This window comes from Melopsittacus undulatus, chromosome 4 (assembly GCF_012275295.1).
Source record: "Melopsittacus undulatus isolate bMelUnd1 chromosome 4, bMelUnd1.mat.Z, whole genome shotgun sequence".
In the NCBI taxonomy this organism is placed as follows: Eukaryota; Metazoa; Chordata; class Aves; order Psittaciformes; family Psittaculidae; genus Melopsittacus; species Melopsittacus undulatus.
In genome coordinates this window covers 37,756,773-37,782,690 of record NC_047530.1, presented here as the reverse complement: position 1 = coordinate 37,782,690, position 25,918 = coordinate 37,756,773, and the positions used below count along the sequence as shown (strand labels likewise).

The following is a 25,918-nucleotide window of genomic DNA, read 5'->3' as shown; positions in this document are numbered from 1 at the left end:
AATATGGAGACTGACAAACAGCTTCATCAGCTCCCCCAATAGAGAAAGCAAATTAAACTGTAGATGCCTGTTAAGCTTTGGGTGAAGCTCAGAAGCAGAAGTGGTTTTGGCACTCACTGCAGCCTGATAAAACAGGTAAGCAATCCAACAAGCTGGCTGTTATCAGAACCATTACCTATTCTTCCTATTCCACTGACTGGGAATTCCTGCCAGCTCCTGTAGTTCAGGCAAATAAACTGCCAGAAAACTAACCATACCAAAAGCAAATAGGTTTCTGTCACTTAAGCGCCCTGGACCAGTTCCTGAAAGGTGAGCAGAACTTCAAAGAGTTTGCTAACACAATAAGAACAGGCATAAATACCACCACCACTTACTTCTTCATAGGTCAGTGAGGAACACTAACAGAATAAGCATATATCTACTTAAATGCACCTAGAATTTGTGCAAATTTTAACCCAGATAGTGACACAAAAGACACTGAGATGAAAGCAACAAGTAAAATGAGAAAAATATTCTTGTAGGAAGACTTTGGCTAAATAAACAAATAAGACTCACAGAGGCAACTTTATCCTTATCAGAAACACAAGCTAATTGTAAAATCAAATAAAAAATGGAAAAAATATGAAATACAGGCTGACAAGCATTGTTTCTGGTAGTCTACTTTTGTAAAGTGGTGGTATACAACAAGTTAGCACACAGGACTAAGGCAACCAAGGAACAGTTTGGACAGGAAACTTCCAGGAAACAAGGAAGTTCAACATACAGAAATATCATGCTTAGTAAATAGGGAACTTTCTTCAAGAAACAGCCTTTAAAAGCTTGGGAGCTTATATTGCTTCAGGCATCAGAGGCAGGGGGGTTGGAACTAGATGATCTTAAGGTCCTTTCCAACCCTAACTATTCCATGATTCTATGATTTACTGGCTACAATACATGTGAAAGAAGCTCTGGGCCTTTATTTATTTACCTAGTAAGTAGATACATATATGAAAAAAAAAAAGAAGTAAAAAAAATAACCAATCCAGAACCAACCAACCAAAAAAAAAATTTAAACTACATACAAGAGGAGAGACTTTGGAAGTCACTAATAGCACACCCCATCAGCAAGTTTGATACCATTAGCATTCTGGCAAGAACACACAGGAAAACAAAGCACACAGTTGTACGCAGTCAGTGCATCCTGCCATTTGGGTCCTCCTTGGCACAGAACATGTTTTAGAAAAACAACTCAGTCACCTGATGTTCTGCGTACATGCTCATGACCAGAGTTTTAGAAAACCTAGAGCTGCTGAGCAGAAGCAAAGCAAACCAAATGGAACTTCCATTGAATAGAAACAGACCTGGAAGATATGTTAGTACTATCAGAGCACTGCCAACCTATATCCTTCAACAAATGGGGGAGGAACACAAATATGTGCTGGGCACTGAACAATGGAAGGAAACTTGTCCTCAACCCTGCCCCAGAAGACAACCAAAGATGACCAATCTGAGACAATGTATTAAGTTACAATTAATTTTTAAAAATATCATTTCTAATAGAGTTAGAATCAGTAACTTAGGTGAGATGGGATCTTTGGTAGTCATCTCGTCTATCTCACAGATGGACCAACTGTGAAATTGATTCAGACTAGTCAAGACTGTGGTGGTCCACCAATTACTCTTCTTGTATTTTATAACATTGAGGAGAAGACTAAAGCTTTCAACTTACAGACGAATTATGTATTGTTTATCCTTAATTGCTGTAATTAGCTTCCACTGTGCAATAGTTATCACAAAAGTAATTTTTGTGATTCAGACTTCAGAATTTAATATTTATCAAAGTTATTTAAAGGTACTCAATTGTCAATTAAAATTTTGAACTACATTAGTATAAAGTGAATAGTCTTCCAGTTTGAAACTTTTCCTACAATCAGCATGTGACAGCAAACTTAAAGTTTTTTCTTAATATAAGGGCAAAATAATCTCCTTCAGTATCATTATAACCTTTTTCTTCAGTATGGTTTTTGATCAGTTGATCTATTTTAGGCAAGAAAAGTTTCCAGAGTCACTAGGACAGGAGCCCTTTACCAGTGTATCCTTCCAGACAGGAGCTTACTTTTCTAGTCGTCATTCTATTCCTGCAGACTTCAGCGAGCTGCAGTTAAAAATAAGGCCTGGTTCAGCCAACTACTTGAGATATGCTTTTAGCACCCAGTTTTAGACACTAAAATGAAAAACAAATTTTGAAGTTATTTGCCTACATACTTTAGGGACATTGCCCTGGGCACTGCAATGCTTAGTAAGCTGCTGCCTGACTTCAGCTGGGTACTTCAGAGCACCCAAGCCCACAGTCAGTGAAGTAATTCAGCAATAGGTCTGTTACTGTATACATACAGGGAATAGCCACCTACAGCTGGTAGTATGTTGACATGCTAGACCACACAGGATACCTGACACAGGAACACTAGTACACGTCAGAGAAGATTTAGGGAAAGAATAACTTCCATCTATTTCACTGGAATTGAGATACTGATTAGTCTCATAGTTCAGGTACCTCTAGTTCCCTACAACTGAAGGATGACAGCTCCCTGAAAAGGTAATGTGTTAGAGCCCAGAAGGCAAACCTGTTATGTGTGAGATTGTCCTCAGCTAAAAAAAAAATTAAATCCATTATTTCACTTTTCAGAAGATTTGACTAACCAAAGCCATTGCATATAGTAACTCTTACATATTTGATCTGAACCACAGTACAAAAACTGACTGCAAGATTCAAAGACCTAGAAAAAGATCAAGAACAAACCCATCTTTGCAACTTACTGAAAAAACCCAACACTCTTGGAAAAGAAAAATCCCACTGAAAAGTGATTTGTAGAGCACTACCTCAAAGTTTTTCAACTCTTCACAGTTTTTTTTCAGTTCAAGTTCTAGGGGCAATTATAAAGATCAATTAAAATGTAGGAAAAAAAGATTAAGATTGAGCTGGTAATAACTGTGACACCATCCCTAGTTGACTGCAGTGATACTCCCCATTCAGCACACGGAATGCATGCAGCTCCATCTGAGTAGCAGAGTTGCATTTGATCTTCAGCTTCCATTCTACTTAAAAATAGTTGCAAGATGCACACAAGTAAAAACAGGACTGCAGGCAAGGAGGAAAAAAATTAAGAAATAAATCAAAATATCACAATTAAGGCACGTAAAACCATTTCAGCACATCAGCTGAAGTCTTCAGTAAAAATACTCAAGTAGCATAAAAACGTTCATGTGTAATCGAGTTAAATGTTGTATATGTAAGTGAAAATATATTATATGAGAAGTATTTAAATACAAAGCTACTATTCTTCCAATTCGCTGAAGAAAGTAGACATTAATATGGAGAGAAAGGAAGTACACCGATGTGGAGAAGAAGGAAAAGGCATCATATAATGAAAGGCAAGGTCATACTATACAAGCATAAGAGCTGTTGACCAAAATACTTAAGACTAATTCTAAGCATTCACTCTAGGGTTGCAAGATTAGGCAAATGACCAGTCCAATTAAGTGTTATGTGCCAATGGATGAATAGTTTTGCAACACTTTTAAAGAACATTTCTGAATATATAAAATCTTTTTGTGTAGACAGTATCTAACCAGAACACTGTAAAGTGCTTTATCAGCAAAACTTCCAGAATTCCATTCTACACTGCCCTTTATCTTCATACCAATAATTCTGACAAGTGACATTTTTAGTGGACATTTACGGGCTATCTGCTCCAATTTTGTTAATAACTTTTCACAACTTAGAAGTCTTCAGAAGTTTCTTGTGTTTTTATACACTTTAGTTTGCAAATCAACTTATTTTTCCCTATTCATTTTAATAACCTACATTTGTTTAGAGTTTATACAATCCTTCTGTTTATTACTTAGCTACCAGAAATATTTGAATTTCAGTTAAGTACAATGTTACAAAAAAAGTTCTATCAAATGTTACAGAACAATACAGGGTGGATTATACATTTTTCAGATTTTCTAGATCTATAAATGTAGACCAAACTTATGCATATTATATAGGAATCCCATTTACATATCACTTCAACAAGGGGTCACATTTTCTTTTAGTTTTTTTCTGTGAATTACCAGGTGTCACCCTATTTTTATGCAAAACACTGTCAGTTTTCATGAATTTTTAGAAGAATACTTTCCATTTATTTTCCAGTTATAAACTAAATCCCAAATCTTAATTCAGGAATTAAAACCTAAGCAATATCATTTCATCTTACAGTAAATGGCATCACACAGGCACCACACATTCATTCACTAGGTTTTGATTAGAGTCATGCTGTGTAAAACAGTTATTTTCCATGCCTATTACATGTTTGTCTATCAACATTCACTTAATAGCAATAATCCCTAGAGAACAAGACAGAACAAAAGCTCCTTTTTCAAGAAAATGATGAGATCTCCTCCTTTCAATCCCTTTGTGAAGTAGAGATACTACTTATGCCAGTGTTGACCCAATACCCACTTTTACATGGCAGCAGCTCCAAATAGCGCAAAGCAATTGAATTCCCCCCCAGATTCCCCAGGAAAAGGCTACTCCAGTTCTAACCCAGAAGACTTCAATGCTGCATCTGCTGCCTAAACTTGACAAGGTCCACTCAGCCCAAAACTCATTTCCAGTGCTGCTGGCTACTCAACCTTCCTAACTAGAAATAATAGAAAGCAATTAAAAATACAGTCCCACAGAAAGATTCATATGAGCTCTGGACAAAGAGTATTTTGCAGTGTAAGTGAAAAGCATCCAATTAATGTTTTAATGCAACCTTTGCATCAGCCTACAAAAAAAAGTATTCTGCCAGTAAAGGAGTAATTTGGAAAAAAAAAAAAAAGATACACAGCAGTGACAATACTTATGTCTATTAGCACAATACTTCAGTTACAATTACAGATGGCAGAATTCCAGCAACTCAGTAACTTGTTTCTCTAACTAAACATGTTAAAAGCCAGTGTTGCCTATATAGGCTTCAAAAGACTGAAGTGATTTTTTCTCATCTGTCAATCAATACATTTTCAACAGGTCAATTTTGATAATTATGACTTGATGAAACATTGAAGAGTTTTTCCAAAATGTTCACTGACACATATGAAACCATCATAGCCATCAACACTATGACACCAATTGCAGCTTGAGAGAAACTAGTACTTGTTTAAAAACAGAAAGAAGTAAAAAATACTAGCTACTGTTATGTCCTATTATGCAGTCTTCAACTGATACTATATTTTAAGTTTTACCATAGCCTTCAACAAGTTTGGGGGAAGGCATAAATGACATGGCAAATTTGCTTTTGAATTCAAGGAACTTTTGAAGTCTGTTTCCCATTTAGCTCTCCAACGAGAAACAATATTTTTATTTGTAAACATACTGCTTCATAATCAGACATTTTGTGCTTTTGAGGGTCCCTCGAAATAAAATCTACTGAACTCTAATAAGTTCCTTCAAAAATAAAGCAGTACCTTTTCAACATAAATCTTTCAATACTTTCTGCACCCCTCCACAATCTAACATATAAGGAAAGATTTAAGGGAAAAATTTAATCTAGTGTCCAAATATAACTTTACTTTAAACATGAGGTCATCTAAACATCTGTCTCCAATATATCCCTAGGGATTTAAATCAAAAGTCTGCTAAACATGTACAATCATTTTGAAAATAAATAACAGAACAAATTTAGTCTTGATTATGATTATCATGCTTTTTAAAAGGAAACATTTATTCTAATAAGAAAAGTCTGAACTAATTTAAACTTTATGGACATTAACTTAGAAGAGTTTCATACTCTAAATAAGACATTGCTTTCCATTTAGTCTAGTCGCTAACAGCATTCATTGTTTTATACTTGCAGAAAGTGCATATGCTTTCTTCCTCCCTTTTAGAAATGAGTTATCAATAAAGCTGTATTTTTTTTATTAAGTAGTATAATTTTTCAGAAAGGAGAATAGTTTGATGACAAATCAGCAAAAGAGATTGATTTGTTTCCTTTTTGTCATCCAGGATAGCCATCATCATCTTTCACACTAAGGAAGAATATGCCACCAAGAGCATATTGCATCTCTATACTTGCTTTCTTCACTGCTTAATAAAAACACAGTAAAGAGGCTATTTTAAGCAAGAACTGACTCATTACACAGTCAGCCATTACAGCATTACTATGTAAAATTTTTACTAACAGGTACAATGAGTAAGTAGCAGTCATGTCTGCCTACCTAATTTGACAGCCCCAATCCCATCCAGAATCCTAATCCCATTTAGGAGAAGACAATGAAGCTCCTATCCATACAACATGATAACTTAAAACCTGTAACCACAGGCCTGGAAATAAGTGAAGAGCAGGATTCTACAAGCTGGAAAAGACATCAAATATCATAATAGCCATAATAGTTAAATTTCATTTCTGTGTCTGTGGTTATGGCAGTCAGAAACACCATTTGGGTTTTGGTTTTTTTTACCATGCCTGTCATCTTTTATGAAGTTCAGTATGCTATGTGATGTCAGCTGAAAAAATAAAGGTAAGCAATATTTACAATACATCCAAAATATAAATTAATTCTGAAAATCAAGCCTCTAACTAATATTAAGAAATAAGGGTTAGTGATAGAAAAATAAGTAAAACTCAACCCTATTGCAAAACCACTCAAAATTACCTCTAAGAAGTAGAAAGATAGCGTTAAGAATTTTCTCAAACTGAAAATACTAAGACTCTCCTTTTGCTTTCAGTCGTGTTGATCTTTCACGACACCAGCCACACACCAGCTCACTTCAGTATAATAAAAACAGCAAAAGTCCCAGGAAACTAAGATAACACACTGAACTGGGAAATGATCCATTGACTAAAAACTGAAAGACAACCCATAAACTATGTTTCCTGCCAAAAAATTGGCAGATTGAAAAGGATACAGAGGAAAAGCAAAAGCAGCTGTTAACAGTGTAATTCAACGGCTGAAAAGCAGATCGAAAAGACAATTATTCCTGTGTTTCCTTTCCCACTGTATGGGTGGGACTTCTCAACAACATTCTGACTCTCTCGGATATAACCATATTTTCTCATCAGAAAATCACCACTATAGATGATTGAAGCCTTAGATGTTTCACATGTTGGTGAAATTATATTTAATTGCAATGAGGCCTCTGGACAACACAAGCTGCAGGAAAAATGTCAGGTACTTATCCTGCAACTATTCGAGCTTTCAACACAATCAAAGCAACTGACCTGTGCTACAAACTTCCAGTACAGAAGCTACTATTTTATAATTACCAATATTTGACACTGTCTTGCATAAATGATAATAAGGCATCAGAGCATGAGAGCTTCCAAATATTAAAAACAGTATTGATTTATTTTATCCATCAATAGGACCAGTGAGAGTTTGAATAGGCAGCAAATGCCAATTCATCTTCCTAGAGGGGAAAAAAAATACATTATGTACTTTCTACTCCAGTTGAAGCAGAACAGATTTAAGGTCTTTATGATCAAGATACACATACTTGAAAGTGCTTAGAGGCATCCCTGTAATGATACTATTGTCAGTTCTCTCCATTCATTGCAATACTGATTTTCAAGGCTTCCAGGTTCCAGAAGTCACATCACTACCTGAAAAGGCAGAGGGTTTTCTTTTATTTGCCTTCAGCTCTTTTAGCACTTTTAATTCATACCAACCCTAATCATAATACTTAGGCCAGTCTGAGTAGTTTAGGTTAATATATCAATTTTTCAGAGAGAATTTCAGAGTCAATCTTGTAACAAATGAGTTCTTCCAGTCTCAGTGGTATTACTTTGAGTATCTACTACTATGCTAGCTTGAAATAGAGAATTAACATGCATAAGAAAGAATGTTTACAAGTGTATAAGAAGACCACCAAGGTAATGTCACAGAAATAGAGCTACAGTTAAAGGAGAATTTGTAATATCACAGACAATAATTACAGATGTCCTGCAGAGAAATAGCCAGAACCAGTTTTCATTTTTCTTTCTAGAATGCTGCCACAGAAATACATGTACTGCTACTAAAAAAGCATGCTTTGTTTCTATACATTAGAATTTTATTATTACCTAACTAGCTTTTCTGGTATGACAAGTTAACATGGATTGGACTATCTGTCCCTAAGTACAAATGATGAAACAAACACAGTAATGAAAAAATTTTCTTGGCCCCAATATAATCTTTGCTTACAGAGGTTGTATCAACTTCTCAAAACTTCTAAAGACAAAGCATTTTTGCCTATAAACTTTACAACAGGCATACTTTTATATGTATAATACATGCTATTCTATAATATTCTTTATGTTGGAAATCTGACAACAAAATATTTAGAGTTGCAACAAAATATTTAGTTTATTCTGAAGAAGTACAGATCCTTAAGCTTTGCTGTAGGTCCCATTCCTGCCAACAGTTGAAAGAAGTTAAGATAGGCTTACAGCAGCATGTAACAGCAGTCTTCACTTTGTTTATAAATGGGCAATGAGAGTTTGAAGAGATTTCTTCAATATCACAAAAACTATAGTACAATTAAAATAATCAAGACAAAGTCTTTTCTCTGTAGAAATCAGCAGCTAGTTGAACAGTGATTCCACTGGGACAGGTGTTTATCCCAAGTTTTCTGATTTATATGTGGTATCTTAGCCTTAAGACCATCTTTTGACCTTTACCAGTGATGTATCACTATTTACAGTTCCTGTGGCTGACTCAAGGAAAATCAAAACTAGTGTCATTGGTTTTGCAGTACCTATACGAAATCAGAATTTATTGACCATTATTTGTTTTTTATCTAGGATTTGCTTTCACATATTATCATTAAAAATTATATACGCTAATCTCACCTCCAACAGCTTCAACATACTTTTTTATTCATCCTTCACCCATAGCAAGCACCACCACATTTAGAATCTTATTGTAGTACTACACTGCCATCTTGTGGATAGCAGAGAAAATGAGGATAAGCAAGTTTATTAGTCGTTTCTGAAGTTTGGGGTTGGTTGTTCAGTCAATTTTTATTTTATTTGCGGGCTTTTATGTTTGGCTTTTGTGGGGGTTTTTTGTGGTTTTTTTTTGGGGGGGGGAGTTGTTTTTCTGTCGGGTTTTTTTTTGTTGTTGTTGTTGGGTTTTTTTATTTTTTTTAACCGTAAACTTGTTACACTAAAAATAACAGAAAATGTTTAACATTTCTCAAAGCCCTTAAGTTTACCATATACATAAAATCTTAAGGATAAGTGTCTTATTGCACACCCATGGAATATTCTGTGCACCAGAATTTTTGTCCCCGTTGGCTAACATGCCAGACTAAATAAAGCTCAGCCAACTACTTGCTTTTCCCAGTGTTTCTCTTGGAACAAAGAATGGGACTGATGAGTTTGCTGAAGGATGCACTAACCAACAGTGAGTATCAGAGAAAGACACCATCACAGGCAGTTTGGTACAAGCAATTTCTGAGTCCAAAGACCAAAAAATTCTTGATTCAAAGGTCCCAGTTTCTACAGAAAGTACTAAGTGTAAACCAGGTGTCACAACATGTTCTGAAAAGCCTTGGGTTTTTTTTTAGTTTTTGTCAGTATTATATAAACATGTAATAATTACTTTGAATCTTAACCCCCATATAAAAGCTACTACATTTAAAAAAAAACGCATAGCTTGAAACACATTTAAGAGTTCCAAATGGGTGTTCATAACATGTTAGTATGCTGCAACAACCTGATCCAGTTCACCCTAAACACTACTTACAGAGGTTTTCAATTGTTTCATTTAAACTAAAACTTCACTGCAAAAATATCATTTCTTCAAATTACTAAACTGTCTGAAAATTTAGAGAAATTTTGCCAGTTGCCAGCTTTGCATAGTCATCATGGCATCTGAAATCCTGCCAAATACTTAATTTAAACACTAAAATTAAACAAGGTTTTCTGAAGCAACCTCACACTCCATTTATTTAAAGAAGACATGTAAGAAGCAAACAGTCCAATTTGTCTTTCAGATTCAGGGATGAATTTTTACCATTATCAGCTGGTAGAAAAGGGGAAGTTTAGAGACTGAAAATTGTTATTTACTGAAAATTGTTATTTACAGAATTCAAGTCTGAAATGCTGTAGTAGGTGGGGAGATACTCTTAATTTCCGCATAGTTCACAAGGTAACTGTATTACATGGCATTCTGCATACCCCCAGTTGGCTGCTTGCTGCACTGGTCTGCAGCATGGAGGTACATTCTCATGGGATGAAAAATATCATTTTAGCTTGCTTTTAAGTACCCAGGAGACCAAAGGCAGCAATTTGACCATACTGACCTCAAACTAGCATCAGTTTTTGTGAGATTCTCTGGTGACTGTTCCTTATCACACTAACCCACTGAAGTCAAACTGTCCCAAACACTGTACTTCCTCTCTGAACTGCTTAACAATGAAAGCAATAGTGGTTGCATAGACCTTGAAAAGGTATTTTACATTTTCTTTTTCACACATTTCATTAAACACACCATAGAGGGGATAGCTGCCTGAGCAGAGACATTCAAATCTTTCCCAGTCTTAACTTCCTGACAGTTACTATGTCCTCCCCATTGCTGAGAACACACTTGGGAAGGTTCAGGATATCCAGTGTCTCAGTTTACACACAATTTACTTCTGGTCTTCTCTGGTCTCTTTGGTCTCTCGCTTATCATTCTCCTGACTACACTGCCAACCAAGCAACTCCTCTCCAAAGCTCCGAGTACAACACCAGGTAGCACACAATCAATTTTTCAGCCTAGCAGAGAAAATTGGCTTCACTGGTATGAACAAGTTCAAAATCCTTGGAGTACCTGAACTTGTAGGATGTTTCCTTGAAACTAATACTATTTAACTGCTTCTCAGCCTTCGCTTTTTAATCTAAACAGCTTCTGTTGATCCAAAATGCCAAATACAGGCAGCAAAAGACAGTGAGCACATACTGCTGTCTTAGGTAATATTTCAGCCTTAAGAGACTTCAGAAAGGGGAAGATTTAAGCACTTTATTATGGTTTCAAGTCAAGATAGTTATGATGTTTAGCTGACTATTTAGCTAGCTGAAATTACCTATGAGCAGTGAGTAATTTAGTAACATGTCATGAAACAATAAACACAGTAATGCCAATTGCATGGCTTAAAAAGCAAGAAAAAAAATCACTCAACATAGGACACTAACTTAAATTCCCAGAAAAATGTCAGCAAAATAATCAAAACAAATTAGCTAAACACCTGGGGGAGGGATAATTAATCAATTCTCCTGCTGTTTAAAGTGCTTTCTCTGTATCACACTCCTCTCATTCACAGGGACCAAATAACCTGAAGTGTTTCACAGAGTATGCCAGCTACCATACATTGTAATGACATTTGTCTGCCTAATGCCTCTAGTGATGGCAATCCCAAACTCTGATTTTAATACTGTATTTGCATCTGACAGCCTTACTCTATTGGCTTACCTGCTTATCAATGTGGTTTAAAGGAGTTGCTGCTATGCAGGATACCGGACTCTTGTCTACTCCTGAATTAAAATACCTTCCAAAAGAAAAGGTCTGGGCTTTCAAAGGAGCTTAAGATAATTAGACTCTCAAATCCTATTAGATTTCAATGCAGCTGGAAACCTAACTCTAAAAAAAAAAAAATAAATTGTAGCCAAGAGGTCCAGAAAGCAGGTAGAAATCGTGCTTTTTCCTGAATATATGAAGAGGAAAAAGGCCACCTCTGATTATCTTAAGTTTTTTAAAGCTCTTTTTATTCTATCTCTCCCATATAAGAGAGAGCCAATAGACCAAGTTCATGTATTAAATGGAATTAGAAAAAAAGAAACAATTACAGCGGAAAAGTACTTAAAGATGAGTTCATTATTACAGATTTGAAAAACATCATAGACATATTAAATAAACTCTTCAAAATTTTAACCCCAAATTAAAAATATTTATTATTTATTTTCGCATGTACAGAAGAAAGAGGTAATCATACAAACTAAATAGAAATTAAATTACGTTACCTGTGATTTTATCTAACTGTCGCCATCTGCAGCCTTTGTTTCCTACTTACAGGAAAACAAGAACACACTTATACCAAGCAGCAGCACCTAGAAGTTTTGGGGTAGTTATATTCACCTACTTCCCTTCACTCAGGCAAGGATCATCCATGCAATTGTTTTGATGACATTTGCACTTCATCATTCAAACTGACTCAAGACTCTATTGCAAGGATGTCTTGGCAAATCAACCTGGGTATCACACAACATACTTTGCAATATTCAGTTCCTCTCCATGAGGACAGAAATGTCCATTGCCTTTGTATGCAACAATTCCTGTCTTTTCTATACAGGCAGACAAACCAAGGATTTTTTAAATCCTTGGGAATTAGCAAAACAATTCTTCCTGTAACTTGAACCCTGCATTGACTGAACTTCTCAACTACCCTTTTAAAGAACTGCTGTAACTCAAAGGAAATCAGTTAGAGATTCTCAAGTTGTTCTTTCCACAGTGATTCTTAGTTTAGGTTTTATTTTCTGTTTACTTTATCCTATAAATGCCACACATGCCTTGGTTTACTAATTAACCACTAGAGAAAAGGAATATGCCTGCAATTCACTGTACTAGAAGGGATGAAACTTACTAATGAAGTGCCCCAATTGCATTTCAGTCTTGTTTTTCAGTATTGTTGTGCACCCAGGCAAGCAAACAAAACCAAGTGTTCTCAATCATGCTATTAACCTTCATTCAGGAATCTAAAAAATGGGAGCAAACTGAATGCCAGCAGAAAGAACATAAGCCAAGACCAAGTAAGACTTTGATGAGATTTAAGATTGAGTACATGCTCAGGAAGCAGAGCTTTCAATATGAAATCAAATTATGAGCCATGTGGAAGCAGATGGACCTCTTCCCGCAGACATGAAGTATGTACAAAGTCCTGTCATGCTTGAGATTTACAGTTCAATTGCAGCAGAGAGCTGTTCAAGTTTATCTTTCCCTTAGAAATGGTATGTTTAAATCTTTTCCTTTATAACACTGAATACTTTCATTTCTCTCTCCTTCAGCATGCCAGTATCCTCCATCTTATCGGTCCTGTAGACTAGAGGTCATGCTTGATTTCTTTCTTTCCCCTTCCCCTGTCTTTATTAAGTCCATGAACAAGTCCTGTCATCTTCCATAAAGCTTAAAATATCGCTTTCTTCCTGTTCTGACAGCTCTGGCTTATCTATAATAATTTTCCACTTGACCTATCAGAATCGCTTCTTATCAGATCCTTTTGCATCAGACATGCAGATGCTAAATAACCTCTCATTTTAGCTACACAGATGACATTTCTTACCTTTCAATAACACATATTCTACTGTGCAGCTCATTCCTCTACTACCTTGCTACTTTCATATTGTTTTGTCAAAGAAACCAACTTACTGCATCTTTCTTACAAACACCTCCATACATTCCTTGTGCTTAACTGTATGAGTTAAGATGATCAGAACTTCTTAAAAATCTAAACATTAGTTCACCACAATTTTTATTTTTTTTTATCTTTTAAATACTAAGCCCTGGTACAGGCAGCAAAGCCACTCAAGGATATCTGGGACATTCACACGAAGCCAGTAAACATAACAAAGCACCTGTAAAAGCCCTATGTCCTTCTTCAGAGGCAGCCAAAAGCAATACAGGTTGTCTAAAGTGATACTGGGAAACTAAGGTCTGTCAATCAAAACCCACACTAGGATGAAATACAACACTCAAGTACACCCTCAACAACTCTTTTCTCCATCCTTTCCTTCCTCCTTCCACCTTTTCCATGTTGGATCCACACTTGCCTGAGAAATTTAACCTTTAGACTGTTGACCTCAAAGCTACAGATTTCCTCTTCTATCTTTTCAACAAATCACCAAGAAAACCACTATTGAGGTTTAAGCATCTGAGAGCCAAGTTTTCAAGCTTGAGCCATTTCCCTCTAATCCCACTTTAAATCATTCACTAATCCACCTAGTACAGTGTTAGTGTTGTTCAGACTTAGAGAACAATTTTCCTGGTTTATTTCAAAACTAATAAGTAGGAATTTCTGTACAGAATTAAGGTTGGTTAGTGATGGAGCTGAGGAACCTGTCTGAAACAAGACTAAGCAAAAGGATGCAAGCATCTGCTAACAGTATGCTTCTGCAATAGATTCAGCCAGCATCCTACATTATACCTTAAAAAAGTGCTAAGTGCAGATCAGTTGTCTTCTTAAACTGAAAATTCTTTCACTTTAACATCTATGCCTACCAGATCAGCAAATAGTTGCTGTCTTTTTCCCTACACCACCAAACACACTTTTCTCAATTCTAGCCCTTCTGTAAAACTTTGCCCTTTATCTTTCTTTCCAGTTTTCTTTCCAGTGTGTTATCCAAACTGTCTGTCCTTCTCAGAACAAAGAAAGCCTGTAGACAGCCTACTGCCAGAGAATGGAAAGATACTAAGTTAGATCAATCTGAATCATCGAGGCACAGGCCCACTGCTATGGGCAGATAAATATGTCATCTTGCAAAACATCTGGCAGCAAAATAACTCATTATCCCTTCATGTATGAAAGGCCTTCAATGGACTAGTACAGATTAAAGCCTCCCTTTCTCTCCTAAGGGAAGAAGGGAGATGGTACCAAGCAGAACCTAAAAAAAGCTTTAGAATTTCCACAGCTGCAGGAACTAAACATAGTCATACAATATGCTGGAAGGGACAGGACAGCACATCTCTGCTTCTGCTGTGAAATCACTCTGTATCAAAGCAGAATTCTGAAAACAAAGGACATGCAGTCATAAGTATGAAAGGGAAGAGCTCAAATATGTTCTGGTGGCAGGAATGCATAAAAGTGGAATTAGGAGCAGCAGGGGAATTAGAGGGAACAGAACACCAGCTCACACGCAGCATCATGGCCATGCAGGACTCACCCACAGGAGAATTTTGCTTGCACACATTAAACTGAAGCATTAAGTAAGACACGGCAACATTACTGTGCAGCTTTCCTCTCACATAAAACACTACAAACAGCATTTGGACCCCAGAAGAGACACTAAAGAACACTTAAGAACACACTGCATAGTTGAAATGCTCACAGGGTTTACATACATACACTGGAAGAGCAGTATATTTTGTACCTGTTGCCTGCACTGCAAGCTGACTTAAGTGTTTCAGATAGAGGAAACAAACAAAAAATTAACTAGCAATACTTCCACTGCTAAACAGATGCATACTGTTTTGACACTTATAGTTCGAAGTACAAATAACGTGATGAAACAGTAACCTCGACATTCTTTAGCTTTAAAACACAGAAACACATTTCCACTGTAGCCCTGCGTGGGCTCCTCCACGAGACAGCTGCGGGGAGCGCACAGTGGACGCGTCCGAAACGCGGAAGGCGCCAGCGGTGACTTGCGACTGCTCCGAGCAAGGAAACTGGCAACGACCGAAGGGGACGCCACTGGCTGTTACCGCTGGAGTGACCCCGCCTGCCCCCCCTTTATCATCAGAGGAGCTGTACGGTGCTGTTTAACGGAGATACACTGCAGACCCCGGAAAGGTTCCCTCACCCCCGCTGGGCGCTGAGCATCATCACACAGCTACCGCCGCGTCGCACCCGCCCCCAGGACCCCCGGGCCACATCAGGGGTCCACCCGCCCCTGCCGCTCGATGGGGGAGGAGCTGCCACTGAACCAGGCCGTTCCACGCCACCGCTCCTGCGCCTGAGGAGAGCGCGGGGGGGGGGGGGCGGGTGGCGGTGAGGCCGCCTTCACCTCAGCTTGGCGGAGCGCCGGCGAGGGACGGGCAGACCCTCCCCGCCCAGGAGGAACGCACCACTTACCCGCCGAACCTCCGGCGACGACTTGGTGAGAAGCCTCCTGCAGAAAGCTCCCGGGTTTACGAGCCATCCCCGCTCGCTCGCTGGTGCCGCAGCGAGAGACAACCAGCGCCTGGAGAACGGCTGCGGAGTTGGGGCCGGCTCTGTGCTGGGCGGGTGGGAGAAGAGCATAGGGGGGGCGGGAGCCGCGTTTATCTGCGGGGAAGGGGGGGCCGCGGCAATGCCGGGCGGGGCGGGAGCGCGGGCCGGGCCCCCACGTGCGGTCGCTCAGCGGCCTTTAGCCGCCGACGGGCATGGGGCGGCCCCGGACTCTCGGCTTGCTGGCAATTACGGCGGAGATAGGGCCCTGGGATCGCTTCTAGCCGGGAGTCTGGTAGCCTGCCTCTCTCGGGAAGAGCTGGGGCGGGAGGCAGGCTCTGGCGGCCTCTCGGTGAACTGATGGGGGAAGGCCTGTCACCTCCTTAGGTTTGTGCCGTGTACTTCTCGCTTTGGGGTTGGTGCCATACAACGCACACTTGAAGTCCTACTCCCCGCTGCTGCCGGGATCCAGCTAACACCTGCAGCTCCCCTGGCGCTCCGTTTCTAGGAAGGGTCGGTGGTACCACTTAACTCAGCGGCTCTCTTTCTGTACTTTTAAAACCTTCAGGCTTTGGTTCGAACTCTTTGGTGTTCAAAGGACACAGGTATTTTGTCCTTTGGAGAGTGGCTGTTGCATGTGTTACGCAGATCTGTTGGCCCATTTTAGTAAACGAAACGGTGCCAGGGAATGGGCTTGAGTGCTGGCACACAGTCAGTGTCATTCCTGACAGTCTCCAACACTGTTTCCACCAAGGCCACACCGTACTTTTCCACAGGGTGCCAGGGTTTAGTTGAGAACAGCATGGGCACATCCCCAGAGGCAGCATCATGGGAGAGGAAGACAGTTCAAGCCATATGAATGCAGAACACACAAGGACATTTATTGTCAGAACCAGAGAATGGGCACAGATCCTTTGTGGTTTACTAGTACAGACTCTTTTTGGCTTAGAGCCAGATTCAAAATGGCACTCAGGTTAATAAACTACAGCTTAAGCACTTAATCAACAACTGAATACCTAAATGTTTATGTGGATTTGGAACCTGCAAAAGTTGGAAACAGATGCAGTATTGTATGTAGTCTTTTATTTTCCCTGCTGTATCACTGATCTTATTGTGTTAGTCCAATCCCTGGGTTTGCTGTAAAGACCTTTTCCTTGTCTCCACTTCTCTTGCCCCTAAGTTTGAATAGCACTGTGGTTTCTTGTACTCTTCTCTGTTTCATCCTTTTGCAGGTAGCCCACAGCCTCTGGCGCTGCTGACTTTTTTTGCCTCAAGGGAAGGCTTGTCCACTCTGAGCTCAACCTTTGCTTCTTTGCTAGCAGTCAGGGGTACAAGCTCAATTACATTGTTTTTAGGGAGAAAACAAAGCTATGGTTGATCTCAAGGGCATATTTATTAGAGTTAAGAAGATGGATTTAAGGAACTGCCTCTTGAATAAGGTGCTATGCTGTTTGTTTAACCAGTCACATGGATAATTTGGGATTATTTTTTTTTCTTTCCTGTCAATAGCCCTGCAGTATTCACACAGACAAGGATATTCATTTTGAATCAGAAATCCTTCACGGTATCTTCAAAGCAATTCTGAATTCCATGTGTGATCTTGAGCATCTTGAAGTGGAAATAGGGAGCTAGATTTACTGGCACCTCTTCAAATGAGCAGGAAAAGAAAGGTAGTTTTTACATCGTTATTTTTCAACTTCTTTCCCCTGAAAGAAGAGACAGACTCTTCTTACCTTACAAGGGCATCAGTTTATGTGAAATACAAAGCATAAATTGTAACTAGGTGCATTTATGCATCCTGCAGCACAGCTACCAAAGGGAAATGTTGGTGCCTAGTTCTTTCTCTGTTCCTTAAGAAGCATATTGTTAGATGTTTCATATACCTGAACAGTGCATTTATGCTCCATTTTCCATGTCTGAGAAAGGTATTTAACTGCAGTCTGCTGTCTAGATACATTTTAGTTTAGTAAGATGCTAATTTAAAACCTTTGTGGTACTGACTTTAAGACAAAATCTTAGGCATAGTGAATCATAGGCACACCAGAGGCATTGTGCTAAAATTTGGATTTCATGAGTCTGCGTCCAGGAATATATGTAGCATAGCAGAATCAAATAGAATATGTGCTGGTTTTCTTTGCCCTCCAGCTGTGAAAAGGTACCTTTAAAGTACAAGAGAAATATGTTGGTTGTTTTTTTTTTTTTTAACAATACCACGTTTTCCACAAGGAAAAGAGTTGAGGAAGAAGTCCACTGGGAAGAAAGACACATATTTACTGTAGAAGTGGAAATGGACATGCCTAAAGCTGATAGGGAAAAAATAGTGTTCCAGCATTCTGTTGGATGGAGTTTGCATAACCAAAGAGATTAATTTGTAAATGAGAAAATATATGTAAATAAAAGGGGAAATATATTTTAGATTGGGATTAAAATGTCATTGTTTATATAACGGAGGCAGAAAGCAGTGCAGTTTGATAGTATTGTGAAAGACAGTGTTCTCAGGTCATGGCTCCCTGGATTGGATATATGAAAATACAAAGGTTACTGTTAAACTGAGGGAAAGAATCTGGCAAAGCAAAATCATGAAAACCTATCAGAAACAAGAAGATTCAACTCATTTAACTATCCTCCTTATTCACTAGGAAAGAACTTTTTTTTTTTCTCCCAGCAAAATCCCAATGCTTTTCACATGAGGAATATTTTGCGCAGGAAAGATCCTTCAACAGGCTACAAGTGGGGTTTGTGTGCAAGGTTCTGAAACTGCAGTGTTTTCATCCCCCTCACAGACTTGTCTGGGAATCATTTCTCAAACCTTTCAAAACATGTTTTCCTGTTTTGAGAACAGATTGCAGGCACTGCAGTATTTGGAAGCCAAAACCTTGTAAGAGTATCTTTGGGAAAGTATTTTCATGAAATTGTAATACTGTTCTAATATGTTGGTTTACTGAGTGTCTGCAAGTATTTTGTGGCAGTTTAGCAACAAAAGTTGCTAAGTGAATAGAGGTTCCAAGCTTGAAAGGAAATGTAGCCTTTAGTAACTTAGAACAAAGATTAGAGAAAACCACCTTTATTTCTGCTTCAGCAGAAATGTATGAGAATGTAGGAAATATACAGAGAAGTGTTTGTAAAGTGTTAAAAGACCAAGATCCAATTGCAAAAAGATGTAACATTCGGTTATGTAATTTTCATGCATCAGCAAATAAACAGTAACTTGAATTCTTTGATCTGTGCAAGAGCAGAGTGGGGATTGCTGTGGGAATACAGAGTAACACCCTTAAATGAATAAATTTTAAGTGTGCTGACGTTTAATTAATTAAAATCTCAACTTCAGTGTTTCATTAACATTTGCCTTAGTTCCCCTAGTTTGGCTCTTTTAGACTTCAATAAATACAGCAGGATCACAAAGTCTCCAGTGTTCTGTATCATCAAAAAGCAGATGCTGAAACATCACTACTTTTTTTGTTCCAGAGATGCAGGTCTCTCCATGCATCTAGTGTTGAAGTGTGCTTGCCTCAGTAGTTCAACAGTAGAGAGAATTTGGAATTGATCAGAAGGTGCAGAAACTGGTTGGTCAGATTTGTTTCCTGCAGAAGGTGTCATTGCAACAAAAGGGAAGTTTATGTAAAAAAAAAATAAAATTGTTCAGACCGCATAGAATTTACATAGAATTGTGTTTACACAATAGCAGAACACCTGCTCCTGAAAAAAGTAAACTCTGCTATTGTTAGGAGACTATTAAGTTTGTCTCACAATATTGAAACCCCGAATGTATTCACCTCAACACAAGTCATTCTCCTGCTGGAAGTCTTTATGTGGCATACTTCCCTTACCCTCCGTCTGCTCCCCCGCGAAGGGCACTCTTCCCGGTGTGCAGGTTTCCTAAAGCACTTCCAGGCTTATTTCCATTTCCATATGGCCTCTTCCCAAACCACTGCATGTGCGCCACGACATACCCCTCCCTAACTGCCCTGGTAGGATTTGTCTCCCTTTGAGCTTACTGTATCCCCTCGTGGGGAATGCCGTTCCGTACCAGCCTGGGCAGCACTCCAGTGCTAGCCCCCGAAAACGAAACAACTTCTCCCCGTGCGGAGGAAGCGCGGCCGCAAACCCGCCCCGAGCTGCCGCACTCCCCGTTTCCCAGTGCCGCCCTCGCCGCCGCGGTTGGTCTCTCGCAGCCTCTCCCGCCCGCTGGGCGGCGCTACCGCACTCGCCACGCACACCAACCGCGCCGCCCCGGAGCAGAGCCCCCGCCGCTGGGTCCGTGTGCTCTGGGGCTTTGTTGTGGAGACGGCGGCGCAGGGCCGCCCGCGCGCCGGCAGTAGGGGAGGAGCTCGCAGGTAACGGGGTGGCGGGGCCCTTCCCGCGGTGGCCGCGGCGCTCGAGTTTGAATTTGCCCTGTCCCTTGCGGCGCGGTTTGGCGGCGGCGCTCGCAGGGATCGCTGTGCTCTCACCGTCTCCCCGGGGGCAAGAGGCCCTGCCCGGTCTTCTCCGCCTGGGCCGGGCAGCTGCCGCCGGGCTGTGGCTCTGTGTAGGGGCTGCCAGCCCCTTGGTTGCGTTACTGCTACAACCCCGTGCCCTGAGGCCGCCGGGCAGCCCCAGCTGCCTGACCTACGGGCCGCTGTGCAGGAGGGGAGGCGGGGAAGCACGTTTTCCGTGTGGGGATTAGCGTTTTGGAGCATCAGGGTCTGTCAGGTCAGCGGGGAGGGCAGGGGCGCACTGTCTGCCGCCTCCCCGGAGCGGGGGCAGCGCTGGGAAGGTTGCCTGGAGAGCCTGAGGTGAAACCTGGCCCGAACAGAACTCAGGAGGTGGGTGCTGGGTCTTTAGTGTCTCTAGTGTCGGGTGAGAACAAGCTCTGGAGGGTCCTCGGAATAGTAGTAATGCATTTAAAGAAAGAAAAAAAAATCATACGAAAATCTTGCCAAAATAAGGTTTGCCGTCTGCGCTTTTTTTTAGACATTTATGCTTTTTTAAAAAAGCTCTTTAGGAAGTCCCAGTGAGTTGTGTACTTCAGTTCTTAGTTACTAAGTTCCATATTAAGTCTGCTTTCTTAATGGTGGTGTGGAGGTCTTTTTTGATTTAGGAAAAAAGGCTATGGCTTCTCAATGTGAACAGCTGGAAAACATTCAGTGTATGTACCCAGAGGCCTGTTCCATCTGAGGCAGCACACCGGTGTCTGCCTGTGGAGCAGCTACAACTGGGTCTACTAGGTACAATTTCAGGGGCTTGAGGTTGTTGGAGCTGGGTGTTGGAGTTGACTCACCCTGAGTTTGGGAATTCAAAGTGCCTTGCAGGGGTATAGTGTCTTTTTTAATATTTCAGTGAGTTCTAACTACTTTTAGAACAGTCTCAAATTGCAATGCTTCAGTCATGGGATAAAAATGAGTTAACCACAGCAATGTACTGCTGGCTCAGGAGATCTCAAGAGCTGCAAATTCTGGGGGTTGTGGCACTTGCAGGTCCGAGAAAAAATGCAGTGACGCCCTCAGCTTGTTCTTGTGCCTGCCCTTGAGCATCTATCCTTGGCCAGTTTTGCTCTGGGAATATACAACTTTGGTTCAACATGAAACCACCTGTTTGGATCATTTACTTATTTAAATATATGATGGCACTAACTTAAATATCTTGTGGGGATAAACAAGAGTTAAAAATAAGTCATAACAGTTAAAGTAAACATTCTGTGTTATGTGGTAACTGGTTTTATTTTTAAGTAGGCAAACTGTAGTTGTTCACGTCAAGGTCTTTCAGATGTATAAGGTGTGTGAGACCGAGCTGCATAAAGTAGTGAGGTATCATCAGCATGATGGCTACAAGCCATCTTCTGCCCATCAGCGATTCAGGGATCAGCACTGATTTCAGGCTCTTAAAAGTGATGAGATTGTCTTGTCCTCCAGCTAAGGAGAAGTTTATGCAGTTCTGGTTGCAGTAAGGAAAGTGAACAGAGGGACTGTAACGTAAAATTATGTACAGGCTTTGAGAAAGTAGGGACAGCTGCTGGTGCAAGTGTTGGGGAAGGAGGAGGAGTTTTGAAACTATGCAGTCACTGCTGCCTCTGATCGCTGGTGGAAGTGACACCATTATGAGGAGATTATAGCCCTCCTAGTATTTGGTATATCTGCCTGTGGAGAGGACATATGGTAGCAGAATATCTTTTTCCCTCCTGGCCATTTCTTCACTAGTCTTAGGTGTTTTGTCTGTTTTCCTTCTAAATACTTCAACTGATGACACTCAGGTCAAACTAGTAGATCTTGTAGTTGGGAAGATTATATACTGTCTTAGATTTAGTAAATGATACCTTATTGTTGACATTTGTATATACCCTTTTTTGGAGCTATTACAGGTTTTCATATAGTGATAGTGCAAGTTCTTTAGAGCCTGATTGCTATTACAGTTTGTAATTGTCAGGCTTCCTGTTTCTCTTGCAGTAAGACAAACCGAAGTGCATTGTATTACTGGCAGAAATAGGAGTACAGTGCTGATGCCTTATGCCCACATCTAGATTTTTTTGCAGTTTGTGGTGGTTTTAGTTTTTGAGGGTGCCTAGGCTAATAAAAGTCCAAGGAAGTTTTCAGAGCTTGCAGGAAGGATTTGGGGGAGGAGAGAAAATATGGGTTTCCTAACTGTGTGGAAGGAGTCATTAAATTATTCACTAGAATTGAAACCAAGAAGGTACACTTGAGCTGAGGGTGATGGGGAAGAGAGTCCTGCCTATTCATCACAGTGTAAAACCAGTCATGAAAACCTGAGGCGTATCCTAGGGGATTTTTTTGCTACCCACTCTTTGTTTTGAAACTTAAAAATAAAAAACAATAAAACTTTTAAAACAACCAACCAAACCTTCTGGGCTGAAGTCTATTAACATATTTAACTGCAGGGTAATGTTGCAACTTGCAGATATTCCTGAATGTACAATTGCTGGCTATTGCCTTTTCCTTTTAAAGGAAAATGGTTTTGAAGGGGTAATAGAAATAGTATTAAACATTTATTTGTAGAACAGATGCAGCTATGGAAAGAACTGGTGTGTGTTAAGATAAATTCCTCTGCATTGATCAATTAGTTTAAGTGATAATAGGATGACCAGCCTGCTTCCTGCTAGACTCATGATGCAGAAACTGTAACAGCAGACTTCTGTTTTCTATGGTGGTTCTTGATGTTGCCTTTCATCTTTTAAGGACAGGTTAAAATGCAAACTGGCGTTTCTGTGGAGTGGTGGCTTTTGTTATATTAAAGAATTTTAAATTAGTTTATATGTGTATTGGGTTTGTGTGGCAAAATTTTAGTAGCTGGAAGGCTGCCAGGGTGGCTTCTGTGAGAACCTGCTAGAAGTCTGCCCTGTATCTGATAGAATCAATGTCAGCCAGCTCCAAGACAGACCCTGTGCTGGCCAAGGCTGACCCCATCAGCAAAAATGGTAGCACCTCAGTGACAATATATTTAAGAAGGGGAAAATAAAACTAATGCACAACAACCTACAGCTGGAGAGAGGAGTGAGACTATATGAGAGAGCAAACGCTGTAGACACCAAGGTCAGCGAAGGAATGAGAGTAGATGCACCAGAGCAGAAATTCCCCTGCAGCCTGTGGTGAAGACCAGAGGGCCTCCCCTTGCAGCCCATGGTGATCCATGCTAAAGCAGATATCTGCCTGCAGCCCATGGAGGACCCCACACCAGAGCAGGTGAATACCCAAAGGAGGCTGTGACCCTGCGGAAGGCCCATGCTGAAGCAGGCTCCTGGCAGGACCTGTGGCTCTACAGAAAGAGGACCCCACACTGGAGCAGGTTTGCTGGCAGGGCTTGTGACCCCAAAGGGACTCACACTGGAGCAGTCTCTTCCTGAAGGACTGCACCCATGGCAGGGACCCAGAATGGAGCAGTTCATGAAGAACTGAAGCCCATGGGAGGGATCCATGTTGGGAGAAGTTTGTGGAGGCCTGTCTTCTGTGGGAGGGACTCCATGCTAGAGCAAGGGAAGAGGATGAGGCATCCTCCCCTGAGGAGGAAGGATCAGCAGAGTCAATGTGTGATGAGCTGACCCCAGCTTCCATTCCCTGTCCTGCACAACTGGAGGGGAGGAGGTAGGGAAAATCAGGAGTACAGTTAAGCCCAGGAATAATGGAGGGGTGGGGGGAAAGGTGTTTTTAAGTTTTGGTTTTATTTCTCATTACCCTTCTCTGATTTGATTGGTAATAAATTAAACTAATTTCCCCCAGTTGATGATGTTTTGCCCATGACAGTAGACAGATCTCTCCCTGTCCTTATATGAACCCTTGCGCCTTTTGTTATTTTTTTTTCCCCTGTACAGTTGAGGAAGGGGAGTTAATAGAGCAGCATTGGGCACCTGGCATCCAGCCAGGATCAATCCACCACAGTATGAAATATTGCTTGGATTGTTTTTTTGTTTTCATAGTATCAGTGAATCTGATTATAACTTTTTGCGATGTTTGTGGGTGTTAGTTACAATTCTCTCAAATGGAATTTCTAGAGTGTTTCTGTGTGAAGTGTGAAACAGGCATTGCTCGTCTGTCTCACATACCAGTAACAGAGGCATAACCTCTTAAACTGACTGCCATTGTAATGCAGTATGTGTAGTTTAGGGGTTTCCTTTGTATGTTATTGAACATCTACATGTAAAAATGTCTTGGTTTATTATTCTCTGTGCACCATTACGCTTGTCTGAGCCTTGTCAAAGGTGATGTCAAATTTCATGCTTTTGAGAGGAATTAAAGCTCAGCATTTCAGTTGTTTTGAAAGCAGATTTTGTTTTGAAAGCTTATTTTGTTTTGAAAGCTATAATTGTAGAACCTATGACCTGTGGTCAGCTTTATGTTAGCTACCAGAATATGTGTAAAGCTTGTTTTCTTTTTCCAGGAGTTTGTTGGGTATCTGTTGGGAGGTTATTTGTGCCTATGCTGCGAGTTTGCTGTGATATACACATGTCAAATGACTTGCAGGGATGCTTCTGTGGATTATGGAGTAGAGAAGACTATGGATAGCTGAGTAGGGTCCACGAGTGACTCTACAGGCTGTTTTCCATTATTGTTGCTGACTGTCTCCTCCGGGATGTTCTGGAAAATTGTGTTGAAAAAGGTGTGCAAGTCTGTTGGCAGCTGTATGTGTAGCAAAAAATTAGGTTGCTCTCAGTTTTAGTAGGAAATGAAATATACAAGACTGATTCATAGCATATTTTCTTCATAAGAAAGAAGATGAGACAGCATCTAGGGTATCATTTTGCTCAGTATCACTTGCTAGAGTAGCAAATGAAGGAACTCATCCAACTTACTTTTAAGTGAACAGCAGAACTTCCGTCGGTCACAGCAGCATGGGATTATGCTGCGGGTTTAGAAGAAATAATTGGTAATGAGTTCAGCTTCTGGAGGGCATTAATTTTTGCACCATAAAATCCATAGTAAATTGAGTTAAGGAGATCCACATAACATGCTGGTAGACAAATGTTATCCTTTCTGTCCTTTTATGTAAATCTGTTGAAGACAGAATTTGATCTTTAAGTTATATGTTCATTTAAATAGCAGTGTTCCAGCTAGCTATGAACTAATTTGTTAAGTGTGAAATAAATTAGAAAAATCTAATCTGCTTCAGTAACATAGTATTAAGACAAAGATTAAAATGCTTCATTAGTGATTAGCTCTTTGGAGGGAGGGAGTAGCAGTTCTCATCAGGATTTGTGGAGTAAGAGCAGGGTTGTGTCTGAGTAAGAACTGTTCTGAAAATACTGTATAATGCTTTGCTGTGAGATTTTAACATGGAATCAAAGATTGCTGTACTTGAAGCAAACAAGATTTTTTTTAATGGTGTTTTTGAAATGTACAGATCTAGTAATTTTGGTTGTACTTGAGCTTATAAATTAAAACATCCACTTGTAAAGAGAGTACTTAGTGCTGAAGAATTGCTTCCTGATTGTGTCTGTATATGTGTAGCACATGGTGGGACCAGAACTAGAAATGGTCATTAGTTGCCAATTTAACAGATGAATGGTATTAAGCTTAGATTGGCAGGGGAAAGATAATAGGGCTTTCTAAG

General features: G+C 40.0%; 1 protein-coding gene across 1 annotated transcript in view; it reads right to left on the bottom strand.

Moving 5' to 3' along the window:
• The window catches only part of SLC25A21 (solute carrier family 25 member 21), a 249,042-nt gene extending 233,164 nt beyond the window's left edge, over positions 1–15,878 (bottom strand). Inside the window, exon 1 of the mRNA XM_005148913.1 lies at positions 15,812–15,878. Within this exon, the coding sequence (XP_005148970.1) occupies positions 15,812–15,878 (67 nt within the window). The remainder of the gene's footprint in view (positions 1–15,811) is intronic.
• Positions 15,879–25,918: the final 10,040 nt, after the last annotated feature.